The sequence below is a fragment of the Eleutherodactylus coqui genome, chromosome 12, assembly GCF_035609145.1.
Source record: "Eleutherodactylus coqui strain aEleCoq1 chromosome 12, aEleCoq1.hap1, whole genome shotgun sequence".
Classification (NCBI taxonomy): domain Eukaryota; kingdom Metazoa; phylum Chordata; class Amphibia; order Anura; family Eleutherodactylidae; genus Eleutherodactylus; species Eleutherodactylus coqui.
In genome coordinates this window covers 47,200,712-47,218,495 of record NC_089848.1, presented here as the reverse complement: position 1 = coordinate 47,218,495, position 17,784 = coordinate 47,200,712, and the positions used below count along the sequence as shown (strand labels likewise).

At 46.4% G+C, this 17,784-nt stretch overlaps 1 protein-coding gene across 1 annotated transcript in view; it reads right to left on the bottom strand.

Annotated features, from left to right (window-relative positions):
* Positions 1–17,784, bottom strand: part of GADL1 (glutamate decarboxylase like 1) — a 255,563-nt gene that overhangs the window by 187,249 nt on the left and 50,530 nt on the right. Inside the window, exon 2 of the mRNA XM_066584886.1 lies at positions 6,599–6,771. Coding sequence (XP_066440983.1) covers positions 6,599–6,771 — 173 coding nt within the window. The remainder of the gene's footprint in view (positions 1–6,598; positions 6,772–17,784) is intronic.

Below are 17,784 nucleotides of genomic sequence, written 5' to 3'. Positions count from 1 at the left end.
CAGGATCGTGGATGGATCCCGCTCTATACAACGTCGGGTGCTGGCTGTTCTTACAGCAGACACCCGGCGGCTGCAGTTCCGACGAGCCGCGCCGCTTGTCGGAACTGTTAACATTTTAAATACGGCTGTCAGAGCGGTATTTAAAGTGTTAACAGTTCTGACGAGCCGCGCGGCTCGTCGAAACTGCTGCCGCCGGGTGCCCGCTGTAAGAAACAGCCGGCCCCTGATGCTCAGGGGGCCCGTACAGTGTCCCACGATGAGATCGCGGGATGCTGTGCGGTTGGTAGGCAGCCGGGGACCTCGTGAAAGGCCCCAGGGCTACCTATGCAGAGTGCCTGTCAAGCGCACGGCTTGACAGGCGCTCTGCATAGGCCGCCCTGGAGCCTTTCAGAAGGCCCCAGACTGCATAGCAACCACAGAGCATCCCGCGATCTGACCGGACAGCCTTCTATCAGGCTTGATAGAAGCCTGTCCGGCCCCTGCACAGTATGATGTAATGCCATAGCATTACATCATACTGTGCAGGACAGATAGTTTGCATCCTGCGAAGTTCGTAAATCGAATGTTCGCAAGTCGGGGACTATCTGTACTAAACACCAAAAATGTGATTTATAAATACGTTGTTTAAAAACACATCACAACCGCCGCAACTTGGTGACAGAAGACATAGGCAGACAACTACAAATAGTTTTTCACATCAAAACTGCATTCAGACCTCGTATCCCTACACTTAACCGTCATAACATTTCTATTTTATTAACACCAGCCTACTTTTTTATTAAGTAAAAAAAAAACTAAATAAAAAAAACTTCTACTTCAGCTTTCATTGAGGCCGTGTGCTGGTATAATACTTAGCCCAATAGGGAGGTCAGCTTGCAGGCAGTACATGTGCATAGAGTCTGCAGTGCTGATGAGGTTACTGTATATCAGAGGAGGACAAGTATGAATTACACTCAGGGAATGTGCCGAACGTACTGTATGCTTGAGCACTCTACTGGGATGGAGGACATGCTGTACAGTCTTGGACGTGTCAAACCGTGTATTGATTGTAATCACCTCTGTATAGACTTAGAGGCAATCAGTATAGGATTTTATTATAGACTGAAGTCCTCTTGGGAATGAAGGGGGCTCTATCAGGTTACTTTTAGGGGTTCATTTTAATTAAACTAGGAATTATCAGCTAATCAAATTAAACAAATCTAAAATTGTTCTACAATCTTTTCTTAGGTATCTTTTTGGGAAAGCTGGATGACAACCAATCACATCTGCCTTACGTTCTAAGCAGATTTACTATTCAGGAGCTAGAGCAATTGCTGTGCAATTTATAATGCAACCAAATTATTTAGCACTAGAGATGAGCGAACTTTTCAAAAGTCTGGCCTGTCCGGTTTGCCAAATTTCATTACAATTTCGGTTTCGTCCAAATGCGTTCAAATGTTAAAAAAAACAACCTGAAACTAGTACTGCACACTATTTAAGAGCCCAGAAATGGTGGTGGTGACTTTTCAATGGATGTAACTCAGTGGTTAGCACTGTTGCCTTGCAGTGCTGGGGTCCTAGGTTCAAAACTGACCAAGGAGAACATCTGCATGGAATTGCGAAACTCCATACTGATGTTATTTTTGGTCAGAATTGAGCCTAAGACTCCAGCACTGCAAGACAGTTGTGCTAACCACTGAGACACCATGCATCTTGAGGAGAAGAAGAAAGATAAGGATGAGAAGACAAAACACAAGAACACACAAAATCCATGTAGAAGTTTTTCTTGGTCAACTTTGAATTTAGGACTCCGACATTGCAAATTAACAATACTAACCACTTTAACACAATGCTTCTTCTTCCTTCTCCAGAGGAGGAGAAGAAGAAAAACAAAGAAACATAAAAACTCAATGCAGATATTGTCTTGGTCAGATTCGAACCTAGTGTGGCAAGGCCAACCACTATTCTACTTTTTTTTTCTTCCTACTCCAAAGAAGGAAAAGAAAAACAAGAAAAAAACAGAAACACAGAGAGAAGATTCAAACTCTATACAGATGTTGCTTTTGATCAGATTTGAACCTGGCACCACAGTTCTGTAGGCCAACAGTTCTAATCACTGAGCACCAAGCTTATTTCTTCTTCTTCTCTCTTCTATTTGTTCTTCTCCAGGGGAGGAAAAGAAGGAGAAAATAGAGAAGTTCTTCTGCTTTGCCTTTTCCAGAGTAGAAGTGTAAGGATAACCTCTCTGACCAAGGACAGCATCTGCTTGGAATTGGAAGGATCCATGCAGATGTTGTGTTTGGCCTGATTTGAACCTAGGACTCCAGCATTGCAAGGCAACAATGCTAACCATCGAGCTACATAAAACTTAAAAGACACCACCAGCCCACTGTTGTTTCAGAGCTCTTGGTTTAGGGAGTTTTCTGAACTTCAGGTTCAGCAGAAACAAACAGCCTGATGTTCAGTTTCTCACCTAAGCAACTATTTTGGAAAGTTCAACCCAAATTCAAGTTTGGTTTGCTCATCTCTTTATCACCCAACATTGTTTGAGAAAAATAGAACTAGTAGAATGGATTTATTAAGAACAAATGTTGACTTTAAATGATGTTTTATAACTTGTTGAAAGTGGACAACTCAAGGACAATAGGACCTTCATATGATGCCTGTGGAGAGTGCTTCTATAATATGGCATCAGACTGAGAATTTTATTTTTTTCTTCGCAAACTTGAATAGAGTCTCTTAGAAAAACCTCCGTGTGACTCCATATAAAATACCTCTAGAATTCTAAGAGTGCCATTGTAAGGAATCATACCGAATGGATCTATAATTAGGTTGTGTGCATGGGGCCTAACAGACGGTTACAGAAGACAGATATTTTAATATTTCTAAGCAATGATATTTTGAGGGGGATTTAATAATGCTAATTATATAAAACAAAAAGAAAAGAGTAGCACTACTAATTACAGGTAGGCAGTGTCACATACTCTATACAAGCTACCAAACAAAAATAGAATTCATGTGATACCTATAATGTCCACTCAAGAACAATAGTATGCATTAATAGCAAAAAATCTCAAACTTTAGTGTGGCACATATGGAGACATACACAAAAATATTAAAAAAGCACCACTGGCTTTTCATAATGGGCAAAAAATATGCCCTTCAGTAAACTATAGAGACTAAAAAGAGACTGGGATACATCTGTCTGCAATCGAATATACTGTTGAATAGGGCTAAAATTATCAAAAAGATACACTATCAAAATATAACATAAAGGAATAGATAAGAAACTCATAATAACATCATGTTGCCCCATAAATCCCCAGGGTAGGCATGAAGCACTCTATGTGTATCGCCACCTGCCATAGTTCCTCAAGGAAAGGGTTGTCATTGTGGCAATTACTCTTAGGGATCTTGTATAGCATTATCGTGCATGCTGAGATTTTTGGCTATTATGTCTGTACTTTTGTTCTTGAGTGGACATTGTATGTATGATATGCCACCCGTTTTTGGTAGATGAGACTGACTAATACTAGCACATTGTGGGAGCTGTATATCTCCCCGTTGAGTGTGGCCAGGATTAATGAACACGACACATTACCAGGTTCATGCTGCCTGAACTCTTCCTGCCTGATGGAAACAGACGGACAACTCTCTACCTACGCACAAGTAGATTTTTTGACTCAAGAGCTCAATTTTGAGTCAAACTTTAAAGAAAAACACTTACATGGGGGCATACTGCATACCTGTTCCTCCTTCATACCGCTTGTGGTTTGGGCAGCGTGAACATAGAGACAATTCCCCTTTAAATGAATCTGCCTCAGACCAATATGCTAGATCCTACCGTGTTGGAAAATGTTCATACATGAGTCATGTTTGGCTTAATTTGTCCAGATAGTCATATTTTTCAATATATTAACTCAAAAAAACTTGTAAACACATTAATAAATCTGTACCTGTGCTACTTTTTTCTTTTGTAGCTATTACGAATTTCTTTGCTACTGAAGAGTAAAACAAACTTAGTATAATATATATCATATTTTATGTCAATAAACAAGGCCAAAGGCAACGCAGCAAAGCGGAATATCAAAGAACAGTGTGTAAGAGCCGATATTTAATTTGTTGATTAATAAACTACAAAAGCAGAAACCATCATACAAATATAGTTGTACACACCATTAGGAATACAAGATGTGCTCCATAATGAAAGAATCATTTGAACAATATTGCCTTTGCTCCCTGGAAGCTTGTGCCAAATTAGATAAAATTTTCTCTTTTATCATGGATTTTTTAAACATTTAATATGGCTCATTTAGCACACAGAGTGGCAAAAATATATGTGAGCTATCCATCCTTCTGCTGTTTTACACAAAACCATTAAGCAAGCTAGTAAACTGTAAAAGCTTGCCTGGAGCAAGCCAAAGAACATAGCAAAGAAATAACTACAGCATGTGCGAATGGAAAGCAATTGATGATGATTGGACAAGAATGTTAACTATAAACTGCAAAAATTTGTTTTGCTGAGTTTACTTAGTAGGTGTAAATGCATAGTGGGGAGCGATCAGTGGAAATATTGGTTTGTGTCAGTATTCGGCCAATTTAACGGAAATCATCCTGAATCGGGACAGTTCATTCCGAGTCCCACTAAGGTCAATGGAAGTAAAACTTGGGTTTATTAATTTGCCCTCCAGAAGAACCTCATTGCTGCCAAAGTCACCCAAATTGTGGGGAACATTGTGCTCTCCACAAAAATTGGTCAAAATAGTGTACAATGACCTAAGGGTCAATCATAACATAGGGTTTTCACTGAAAACAAAAGAAGACCCGCCTGCAGTGGATATAAGAAATTCTTCACACTCCTGTTAAAATGTGTTTTTGTCATTCACAAAGATGAACCTTTTCAGACTTATTTCCACCTTCAGTGTGATCTATTATCTGTACAATTCTAATGAAAAACATGAACTGAAATTTTTTAGGGTGGGCAAAAAATAAATAAATAATGTGGTTGCATAAATATGCACACCCTAAAACTAATGCTTTGTCGATGTACCCTTTGACTTTATGATAGCATTTAGTCTTTTTGCATAGGTGACTATCGGCATGACACATCTTGACTTGGCAATCATTGCCCACTCTTCCTTCCAAAAGTGCTCCACATCTGTCAGATTCCGATGGCATCTTGTGTGTACCGCCCTCTTCAGGTCATCTCACAGATTTTCAAAGATGCTGAAAGGTGAAATTACTCCTCATCTTCAGCATTTTAGCAGAGGTCTGAAGGTTTTGTGCCAAAATGGTCTGATATTTGGAACTGTTCATATTCCCTCCACCTTGACTAAAGCCTCAATGCCAGCAGCAGAAAAACAGCTTCAAAGCATAATGTTGTCTCCACCATCTTCACTGTGGGTATGGTGTTCTTTTAGTGATGCGAAGTTGGCTTTCTGACAAACATATATTTCAGAATTATGGCCAACGATTTCAGCCTTGGTGTCATGAGACCATAACACATTCTCCCACAAACTTTTGGCAGACTTGAAGTAGGTTTTAGCAAAAAATAGCCAGGCTTGGACATTCTTCTTTGTGAGAAAGGGCTTCCATCTTGCCATGCAACCCCACAGCGCAGACATAAGAAGAATACTGGAGTTGGTTGTCACATGCACTGCCCAACCAGTACTTGACAGAAATTCCTGCAGCTCCCTTAATGTTATTGTAGACCCCTTAGCTTCCATCTGGACTGATGTTCTTCTGGTCTTTTCATAAATTTTTGAGGGACGTCCAGTTCTTAGTAATGTCACTGTTGTGCCAAATTAAATCTACTTCTTGATGACTGTCTTCACTGTTCCATGGTAGATGTAATACCTCGGAAAGTTTTTGGTACCCTTCTCCAGCCCACCAGCATGTCTTGGTAGCATGCCCTTTCACAAGGCCCACGGCTGCCATGACACCCACACGGCTCCCTGTGAAATCAATAACGGGGGGGGGGGGGGGGGGGCATATGGGGCTCCCGAAAATCGTCCAGGGGATTTAAATGCTGCTGTCAGAATTGACAACAGCATTTAAGGGGTTAACAGCTCCGATGAGTGACACGGCTTCTCAAGGATGTTGCGGGTAGGTGTCGGCTGTAAGAAACAGCCGGCGCCTGTGTTAAATGGAGCGAGATCACCGAACGATCTTCTTTCATGCATACCCTGATGCTGCTGGACGTAACTGTATGTCCTTTAGCATTAAGATCCAATGGGAAACAATGGGCGAGGCATTCCGAGGAACACAAAGAGATAGGACATGCTGCTTGTGTGTATGACTCTATTCAAAAGAATGGGATTCATATGGGCACACATTTCACATGATTTTCTCGGTCATGTGAAACCGGCCTTAGGTAATCACCAGGGGTCCCAGAGGTTGAAGCACTACTGTTTGTGAAGTACAATAATTATATATACTGTAGTAATAATATGCCATCACTTCCAATAATGTATAACACCCTGAAAAATATTATGTCTTGGATATGATCAGATACCATATGAGTTATTTTTTCCATTGTATACCTTGTATATATTTATCAAGCCATAGCTGGATATGACTCTCAGTGGTACATTGCAGTTGGCAACAGTCATAATTTTACCTTTTCAGTGACATCAGTTGCCTTATGAACAACTTCGTTCATCAATATTCTAAAAACTTCTTCCACAATTTTTCCCCCAGAACCGCTGTCGATTATTGGTCCATTGAGTACAACACCATCCACAAGTACTGCATTCTTCTTCATCCCCTTTGTCTCTTGCGGGCTAGAATCAGCTGAAAACAAAATGATCTCAATTAGAAATAAGACTCTACCAGGGAATTGTATACAATGCTAATAAAGTAAAGTAAAATATTATCTGCAAGTTAATAGCATTATTATGCTTTTTATGACTCAGTGGGGGCGCTATCTTGTCGAATGCATACCAGTTCAATGGAAATTTACAGTCTTAATCTTTGGAAATCAATGCAGGCATAAATGAATAATCATAAGCATATAGAACATCATGAGAGTAGTTATCATAAAACAGCAATTGTTAGCTCAAGACGGGTTTACACTTGATTTGTGAAACTAATTTTATAAGATAGAGTTATTGAATAAAACGATACACCAAATAAAGTATTGGCATATCTGCACATCATAGTCTTAGTGTTTAATATTGTGCCATAATAACTTATATGTTGCTTATGTTGAATACTTCCAATTGCAATGAAGTTATAATGAGACACTGCAATGTGGACCTGCTATGCTGTGTGTAAGGGCGGCTTCACAAGGCCATATAGAGTCTAGTTGCGCATGGATGGATTTTTTTCCCCCTTCTTGAACCATTCAAACTCTCAGCCATAGTTTGGAAAAAACTGTGGAAAGATAGGGCAGGACCTATCTTTCCTGCATGTAGTATTAACTATGGGCGAGAAAGATAGGGCAGGTCCTATCTTTTCTCGCCCATACATTTAAGGGCGCCTACCCACTTGCGTTGCCGATTTTCGCGCGTGAAAAACGCGGCGTTTTCGCACGTTTTTTGCAGCCCTCCATTGACAATCATGGGTGCATTAAGAGAAAAATAAGGAGACATATGCAACTGACAGTTCCTATGTGAAAAAACCCCACGAAACGGAAAAAAAACCCCAGATGGACAAGAACACATTCTATACTAATTGCTCTTGAGAAAAAACGCCAAACATCACAGGAAAAAAAATCGCAAGTGGGTAGGCACTAGAGATGAGCGAACACCAAAATGTTCGGGTGTTCGTTATTCGTAACGAACTTCCCGTGATGCTCGAGGGTTCGTTTCGAACAACGAACCCCATTGAAGTCAATGGGCGACCAGAACATTTTTGTATTTCGCCGATGCTCGCTAAGGTTTTCATGTGTGAAAATCTGGGCAATTCAGGAAAGTGATGGGAATGACACAGTGACGGATAGGGCAGGCGAGGGGCTACATGTTGGGCTGCATCTCAAGTTCCCAGGTCCCACTATTAAGCCACAATACCGGCAAGAGTGGGCCCCCCCCCCTCCCAACAACTTTTACTTCTGAAAAGCCCTCATTAGCATGGCATACCTTTGCTAAGCACCACACTACCTCCAACAAAGCACAATCACTGCCTGCATGACACTCCACTGACACTTCTCCTGGGTTACATGCTGCCCAACCGCCCCCCCTCCCCCCCACAGCGCACACCAAAGTGTCCCTGCGCAGCCTTCAGCTGCCCTCATGCCACACCACGCTCATGTCTATTTAGAATTGCGTCTGCCATGACGAGGGACCGCAGGCACACACTGCAGAGGTTGGCACGGCTAGGCAGCGACCCTCTTTAAAAGTGGCGGAGCGATAGCCCACAATGCTGTACAGAAGCAATGAGAAATAGAATCCTGTGCCACCGCCATCAGGAGCTGCACACGTGGGCATAGCAATGGGGAACCTATGTGCCACACACTATTCATTCTGTCAAGGTGTCTGCATGCCCCAGTCAGACCGGGCTTTTTAATTCATAGACACAGGCAGGTACAACTCCCTATTGTGAAGTCCCTGTCGACCCACAGCATGGGTGGCTCCCTGGAACCCACTGGCGGTACACAGAAATATCCCATTGCATTGCCCAACACAGCTGAGGTAGTAATGTCGTGCTTAATGCAGGTGGGCTTCGGCCCACACTGCATGCCCCAGTCTGACTGGGGTTCTTTATAAGTGTACAGATGTAGTAAAAACTCCGTGTGCACCTACAGCATGGGTGGGTGCCAGGAAGCCACCGGCGGTACATAGAAATATCCCATTGCATTGCCCAACACAGCTGAGGTAGTAATGTTGTGCTTAACCCTTTCCAATCCAATTTGTATATGGTTTTCCTAGGGGGCTTACTCTTTTTCTGCTGTTATACAACGGCGCTATATGCTGGCTAAAGCCAGTACTGCATGAGCTGACACGTAGGATAGGCTCCGACAGCAGAGAGGCTGGCAATATACAGTAAGAGAACCCCGACGGACGTCTACCAACAACGGAGCTGTACAGCCTTAAACCCTAATGTCTTCACAGGTCACACAGTGGACTGGAAAGGGTTAATGCAGGTGGGCTTCGGCCCACACTGCATGCCCCAGTCAGACTGGGGTTCTTTACAAGTGGACACATGTAGGTTTAACTCCCTGTGGACCCACTGCCTGGGTGGGTGCCAGGAAGCCACCGGCGGTACATAGAAATATCCCATTGCATTGCCCAACACAGCTGAGGTAGTAATGTCGTGCGTAATACAGGTGGGCTTCGGCCCACACTGCATGCCCCAGTCAGACGGGTTCTTTAGAAGTGTACAGAAGTATTAAAAACTCAGTGTGCACCTACAGCATGGGTGGCTCCCTGGAACCCACCGGCGGTACACAAAAATATCCCATTGCATTGCCCAACACAGCTGAGGTAACGTCAGCTGTAATGCAGGTGGGCTAAAAATTAATTTGATTACACTGTAGGCGAGGGCCCACAAAAATTGCTGTATCAACAGTACTAATGTACATCCCAAAAATTGGCCATGGCCAGCCAAGAGGGCAGGTGAAACCCATTAATCGCTTTGGTTAATGTGGCTTAAGTGGTAACTAGGCCTGGAGGCAGCCCAGTGTAACGAAAAATTGGTTCAAGTTAAAGTTCCAATGCTTTTAAGCGCATTGAAACTTATAAAAATTGTTCAGAAAAATTATTTGAGTGAGCCTTGTGGCCCTAAGAAAAATTGCCCGTTCAGCGTGATTACGTGAGGTTTCAGGAGGAGGAGCAGGAGGAGGAGGAGGAGGAATATTAGACACAGATTGATGAAGCAGAAATGTCCCCGTTTTGGATGGTGAGAGAGAACGTAGCTTCCATCCGCGGGTGCAGCCTACGTATTGCTTACGTATCGCTGCTGTCCGCTGGTGGAGAACAGAAGTCTGGCGAAATCCAGCCTTTGTTCATCTTGATGAGTGTTAGCCTGTCGGCACTGTCGGTTGACAAGCGGCTACGCTTATCTGTGATGATTCCCCCAGCCGCACTAAACACCCTCTCCGACAACACGCTAGCCGCAGGACAAGCAAGCACCTCAAGGGCATACAGGGCTAGTTCAGGCCACGTGTCCAGCTTCGACACCCAGTAGTTGTAGGGGGCAGAGGCGTCACCAAGGATGGTCGTGCGATCCGCTACGTACTCCCTCACCATCCTTTTGCAGTGCTCCCGCCGACTCAGCCGTGACTGGGGAGCGGTGACACAGTCTTGGTGGGGAGCCATAAAGCTGGCCAGGCCCTTAAAGACTGTTGCACTGCCTGGGATGTACATGCTGCTCGATCTACGCACATCCCCTGCAACATGGCCCTCGGAACTGCGCCTTCTGCCACTAGCGCTGTCGGCTGGGAATTTTACCATCAGCTTGTCCGCAAGGGTCCTGTGGTATAGCAACACTCTCGAACCCCTTTCCTCTTCGGGAATCAGAGTGGGCAGGTTCTCCTTATACCGTGGATCGAGCAGTGTGTACACCCAGTAATCCGTAGTGGCCAGAATGCGTGCAACGCGAGGGTCACGAGAAAGGCATCCTAACATGAAGTCAGCCATGTGTGCCAGGGTACCTGTACGCAACACATGGCTGTCTTCACTAGGAAGATCACTTTCAGGATCCTCCTCCTCCTCCTCCTCCTCCTCAGGCCATACACGCTGAAAGGATGACAGGCAATCAGCCGGTGTACCGTCAGCAGCGGGCCAAGCTGTCTCTTCCCCCTCCTCCTCATCCTCCTCATGCTCCTCCTCCTCCTCCTGTACGCGCTGAGAAATAGACAGGAGGGTGCCCTGACTATCCAGCGGCATACTGTCTTCCCCCGCCCCCGTTTCCGAGCGCAAAGCAGCTGCCTTTATGGTTTGCAGGGAATTTCTCAAGATGCATAGCAGAGGAATGGTGACGCTAATGATTGTAGCATCGCCGCTCACCACCTGGGTAGACTCCTCAAAATTACCAAGGACATGGCAGATGTCTGCCAACCAGGCCCACTCTTCTGAAAGGAATTGAGGAGGCTGACTCCCACTGCGCCGCCCATGTTGGAGTTGGTATTCGACTATAGCTCTACGCTGTTCATAGAGCCTGGCCAACATGTGGAGCGTAGAGTTCCACCGTGTGGGCACGTCGCACAGCAGTCGGTGCACTGGCAGCTTAAAGTGATGTTGCAGGGTGCGCAGGGTGGCAGCGTCCGTGTGGGACTTGCGGAAATGTGCGCAGAGCCGGCGCGCCTTTACGAGCAGGTCTGACAAGCGTGGGTAGCTTTTCAGAAACCGCTGAACCACCAAATTAAAGACGTGGGCCAGGCATGGCACGTGCGTGAGGCTGCCGAGCTGCAGAGCCGCCACCAGGTTACGGCCGTTGTCACACACGACCATGCCCGGTTGGAGGCTCAGCGGCGCAAGCCAGCGGTCGGTCTGCTGTGTCAGACCCTGCAGCAGTTCGTGGGCCGTGTGCCTCTTATCGCCTAAGCTGAGTAGTTTCAGCACGGCCTGCTGACGCTTGCCCACCGCTGTGCTGCCACACCGCGCGACACCGACTGCTGGCGACATGCTGCTGCTAACACATCTTGATTGTGAGACAGAGGAGGAGGAGGAGGAGGAGGGTGCTTTAGTGGAGGAAGCATACACCTCCGCAGATACCACCACCGAGCTGGGGCCCGCAATTCTGGGGGTGGGTAGGACGTGAGCGGTCCCAGGCTCTGACTCTGTCCCAGCCTCCACTAAATTCACCCAATGTGCCGTCAGGGAGATGTAGTGGCCCTGCCCGCCTGTGCTTGTCCACGTGTCCGTAGTTAAGTGGACCGTGGCAGTAACCGCGTTGGTGAGGGCGCGCACAATGTTGCGGGAGACGTGGTCGTGCAGGGCTGGGACGGCACATCGGGAAAAGTAGTGGCGACTGGGAACTGAGTAGCGCGGGGCCGCCGCCTCCATGATACTTTTGAAGGACTCCCTTTCCACAACCCTATACGGCAGCATCTCAAGGCTGATGAATTTTGCGATGCGGACGGTTAACGTTTGAGCGTGCGGGTGCGTGGCGGCGTACTTGCGCTTGCGCTCGAACACTTGCGCAAGCGACGGCTGAACGGTGCGCTGAACTACACTGCTGGATGGGGCCGAGGACAGCGGAGATGAGGGTGTGGGTGCAGGCCATGAGGCGGTAGTGCCTGTGTCCTGAGAGGGGGGTTGCATCTCAGTGGCAGGTTGGGGCACAGGGGGAGAGGCAGGGGTGCAAACCGGAGGCGGTGAACGGCCTTTGTCCCACCTTGCGGGGTGCTTGGCCATCATATGTCTGCGCATGGTGGTGGTGGTGAGGCTGTTGGTGTTGGCTCCCCGGCTGAGCTTTGCGCGACAAAGGTTGCACACCACTGTTCGTCGGTCGTCAGGCGTCTCTGTGAAAAACTGCCAGACCTTAGAGCACCTCGGCCTCCGCAGGGTGGCATGGCGCGAGGGGGCGCTTTGGGAAACACTTGGTGGATTATTCGGTCTGGCCCTGCCTCTACCCCTGGCCACTGCACTGCCTCTTGCAACCTGCCCTGCTGATGCCCTTGACTCCCCCTCTGAAGACCTGTCCTCCTGAGTAAGCGTTGCACACCAGGTGGGGTCAGTCACCTCATCGTCCTGCTGCTCTTCCTCCGAATCCTCTGTGCGCTGCTCCCTGGGACTTACTGCCCTTACTACTACCTCACTGCAAGACAACTGTGTCTGATCGTCATCGTCCTCCTCACCCACAGAAAGTTGTTGAGACAGTTGGCGGAAGTCCCCAGCCTCTTCCCCCGGACCCCGGGAACTTTCGAATGGTTGGGCATCAGTGACGATAAACTCCTCTGGTGGGAGAGGAACCGCTGCTGCCCAATCTAAGCAGGGGCCCGAGAACAGTTCCTGGGAGTGTTCCCGCTCCTGAGCAGGTGTCATTGTAGTGGAGTGAGGAGGCTGGGAGGAAGGAGGAGCAGCAGACAGAGGATTCGGATTGGCAGCAGTGGACGGCGCAGAACTGCGGGTAGACGATAGGTTGCTCGAAGCACTTTCTGCCATCCAGGACAGGACCTGCTCACACTGCTCATTTTCTAATAACCGTCTCCCGCGTGGACCCATTAATTGGGCGATGAATGTGGGGACGCCAGAAACGTGCCTCTCTCCTAATCGCGCAGCAGTCGGCTGCGACACACCTGGATCAGGAGCTTGGCCTGTGCCCACACCCTGACTTGGCCCTCCGCGTCCTCGGCCGCGTCCACGTCCTCTAGGCCTACCCCTACCCCTCAGCATGCTGTATTACCAGTGATTTGATTTCACAGGCAGGAAATAAATTGGCGCAAGACTGCAGGCCAAATATAATTTTTGCCCTTTTTGGAAAACGAAAGGCCCCACTGCCTCTAGTGAATGAATTATCTAAGTTTAATAACTGTGTCTGTGTCCCTGCTTATGTGTCACAGAACGTGAGGGTAGCAGAGTTATTAACTGTGGCAGAGCAGGTATTTTTTTTCCCAATTAAGGAAAGCAAATGGCGAACCCAGCAGTAAAGCGTAGCTGGCTGCGTATGATTTAGCAATGTTTTTCACGCAGCTCACACGTCTCCACAGGCGTAAGGACGGACAGAGGCTGGACAAATAGATTTGTTTTCAGTTTTTTCCCACCAACAGGCAGCACTGCGTATATTCAATGAACCTGAGAAGTTTAATAACTGTGCTGTGTCCCTGCTTATGTGTCACAGAACGTGAGGGTAGCAGAGTTATTAACTGTGGCAGAGCAGGTATTTTTTTTCCCAATTAAGGAAAGCAAATGGCGAACCCAGCAGTAAAGCGTAGCTGGCTGCGTATGATTTAGCAATGTTTTTCACGCAGCTCACACGTCTCCACAGGCGTAAGGACGGACAGAGGCTGGACAAATAGATTTGTTTTCAGTTTTTTCCCACCAACAGGCAGCACTGCGTATATTCAATGAACCTGAGAAGTTTAATAACTGTGCTGTGTCCCTGCTTATGTGTCACAGAACGTGAGGGTAGCAGAGTTATTAACTGTGGCAGAGCAGGTATTTTTTTTCCCAATTAAGGAAAGCAAATGGCGAACCCAGCAGTAAAGCGTAGCTGGGTGCGTATGATTTAGCAATGTTTTTCACGCAGCTCACACGTCTCCACAGGCGTAAGGACGGACAGAGGCTGGACAAATAGATTTGTTTTCAGTTTTTTCCCACCAACAGGCAGCACTGCGTATATTCAATGAACCTGAGAAGTTTAATAACTGTGCTGTGTCCCTGCTTATGTGTCACAGAACGTGAGGGTAGCAGAGTTATTAACTGTGGCAGAGCAGGTATTTTTTTTCCCAATTAAGGAAAGCAAATGGCGAACCCAGCAGTAAAGCGTAGCTGGCTGCGTATGATTTAGCAATGTTTTTCACGCAGCTCACACGTCTCCACAGGCGTAAGGACGGACAGAGGCTGGACAAATAGATTTGTTTTCAGTTTTTTCCCACCAACAGGCAGCACTGCGTATATTCAATGAACCTGAGAAGTTTAATAACTGTGCTGTGTCCCTGCTTATGTGTCACAGAACGTGAGGGTAGCAGAGTTATTATAACTCTTGGAGAGCAGGTATTTTTTTTCCCAATTAAGGAAAGCAAATGGCGAACCCAGCAGTAAAGCGTACTTAGGACGGACAGAGGCAGGACAAATAGAATTATTTTCACTTGTTTTACAAGCAAAAGGCAGCACTGCGTATATTCAATGAATAATAACTGTGTTGTGGCCCTGCCTATACAATTCTTTCCCTGCAGTATCAATGGAGGGTGGAATGCTCTGCAGAGGCGATTTTGAGAAGCCCAAAAAAAATGCAGCACAGCTAACAGCAGCCTGGACAGTACTGCACACGGATAAATATGGCCCTAGAAAGGACCGTTGAGGTTCTTGAAGGCTACACTCACTCCTAACACTCTCCCTGCCTATGCAGCACTTCTGTCCCTAATGCCAGGTGCAACGCTCTGCAGAGCCGATTTTGAGAAAAAAAAAAATTCCACTGCTAACAGCAGCCAACACACAGCTATCAGTGGCCCTAATAAGGACCTTTGGGGGGTCTTGAAGCCTACACTAACTACCAATTCTTTCCCTACAGCAGCTCCGGTATAAACAGCACTGTCCCTCATCTAACTCACACCGCATCTGAGGCGAGCCGCGGGAGGGGCCGACTTTTATATTAGGCGAACACCTGATCTCGCCAGCCACTCACAGCAGGGGGGTGGTATAGGGCTTAAACGTTGCAGGGGGAAGTTGTAATGCCTTCCCTGTCTTTCAATTGGCCAGAAAAGCGCGCTAACGTCTCAGGGAAGGAAGTGAAAGTAACCAGAACATCGCATGGTGTTCGTCACGAATAACGAACATCCCGAACACCCTAATATTCGCACGAATATCAAGCTCGGACGAACGCGTTCGCTCATCTCTAGTAGGCACCCTAACAGATGAGAATACCACTAACGACAATGAAACCATTTAAATCAATGGTTTTCTTTTGTCCCCTTATGCGACCATGATTATCATGGCCACATAACAATACACGCCCACGTGTTTAAGCCCAAAGAATGGGAAGGAGAGATTAGCCACAATGCACTCAATTCAATTTTTAGGGCTTAATCAACTTTTAGGGCATAACAGTACAAAATTAGTGCTTTGATTTCAATGGTTTAGTTTTCACTAGCAGTATTCTCTCTCATACGTGCAAGAAAAGATAAGACTTGCCCTATCTTTCTCCCATGTAGTTTTTCAAACACGTGCACATTTTAATGGTCCAGTTCATGCACAACTGCGCTCCGTAGCAGCAAGCGTAGTTGCACATACGCCCATCTGAAGAAGCTGCACAACACGGGGTGAAAGTACAGTGGTGCCTTGAGTTAAGAGTTTAATTTGTTCCGTGACGGAGCTCTTAACCCAAAACACTCGTAAGTCAAATCAATTGCCACCATTGAAATGAATGGAAATGCCATTAATCTGTTCCGGATTGCGAAGCTCTGCCACTTATTTCAATGGGGACGGCGTTGCCCTATTGAAAGCAATAGTACACTGGCACCCCACGCAGTGATTTTCGGGAAAGGGCTTTAAATATAAGCCCTTCCCTGAAAATCATCCCTTGCAGTAGTAAAAAAATATATACTCACCTGTCTGCCGGGGATCAGGAGCGTCTATCCGCCACTTATTCTCCCTGAACTGCTCTGAAGCTTTTTAGCAGGTGGGAATTAAAAATGCAGGGAGAACAAGTGGCAGCTGGACATGCCTGAGCCCCGGCAGTGGCGGACAGGTGTGTATGTATTATTTACTACAGCTAGGGAGAATTTTAGGGAAGGACTTACCGTATATACCGGCGTATAAGGCGACGGGGCGTATAAGACGACCCCCCAACTGTCACCTTATACGCCGGTATTCAGTGGAGAAAAAAAAAAAAATTTCATTACTCACCTCCCACGGCGTCCTGTCGCGCTCCGGCAGGATGTCGCTCGCTCCGGCAGGCTGTCGCTCGCTCCTCGTCCCCGGCGCAGCATAGCTTTCTGAATGTGGGGCTTGAAATCCCCGCTTCCAGAAAGCTAATACACACGCCGGCAGCCATGACATCATTGAATGGCTGTGATTGGCTAAAGCACACGTGGCTTCAGCCAATCACACTATTCAATGACATCATTGAATTGGTGTGATTGCTAACACGTGCGCCTTCAGCCAATCACAGCCATTCAATGATGTCATTGAATAGTGTGATTGGCTGAAGCCACGTGTGCTTTAGCCAATCACAGCCATTCAATGCTGTCATTGCTGCCGGCGTGTGTATTAGCTTTCTGGAAGCGGGGATTTCAAGCCCCGCATTCAGAAAGCTATGCTGCGCCGGGGACGAGGAGCGAGCGACAGCCTGCCGGAGCGAGCGACATCCTGCCGGAGCGCGACAGAACGCCGTGGGAGGTGAGTAATAAAATTTTTTTTTTTTACACTTTTTTTTTTTGTATTACCGGCGCATAAGACGACCCCCGACTGCAGAGCAGATTTTTCGGGGTTCAAAAGTCGTCTTATACGCCGGTATATACGGTATATTTAAAGCCCTTCCCTGAAAATCCCTGCAGGGGTTGCCAGCAGGTCATTGCTTTCAGTGGGGCCAATGGCAGCAGCAGTGCAAATCAGAGCAAAAATTCAGGAGAGAGCCTGCTCTCAAGTCAAAAAGCTTGTAAGCTGAGGCACTCTTAACCCAAGGTATGATTGTATAGGCATGTAATACACACTGGTATAACCTAGGTACTTGCTTATATAGAAGTCTTCTGAAATTTTGAACCTTTTTTTAAGCATTCATGATATAAATATTAGAGCTTGGAAGGTGCAAGTAGCTGATTTGCAGTTGGGGTGAGCTAAAGTAAATAGTTTAGTAACCAACTGGAATTTGTCCTGATAACAATGATATAAACATTCATAGACAACAACAGAAAACAAACTAAAAAAAGTTAAACAATGTAGCACAGGTGTTTGCACATGAGGTGAAATGGTTTTAAGAGAACCTGTCATCATGATTTTCGTCGGCCACCATAGGACTTACAAGCACATTTAATATACCCCAGACACGTTGTATGTAACAGAAGAATGTTTGCACAAAAACTTATATTTATAATCTGGTGCCAGGAATGCCATATTTGAAGTCACAGAGGTGGACAGTCCCGAGTCGTAGAGTCATTGTATTGTGCATACCTTTTCCACTACCGTAGATGATTGCCTCCCCCTGCCGCTGACATCAGCTCAAGAGACAGTGAAATATTGTGCTTGCACTCTGAGGGCTTCTTCA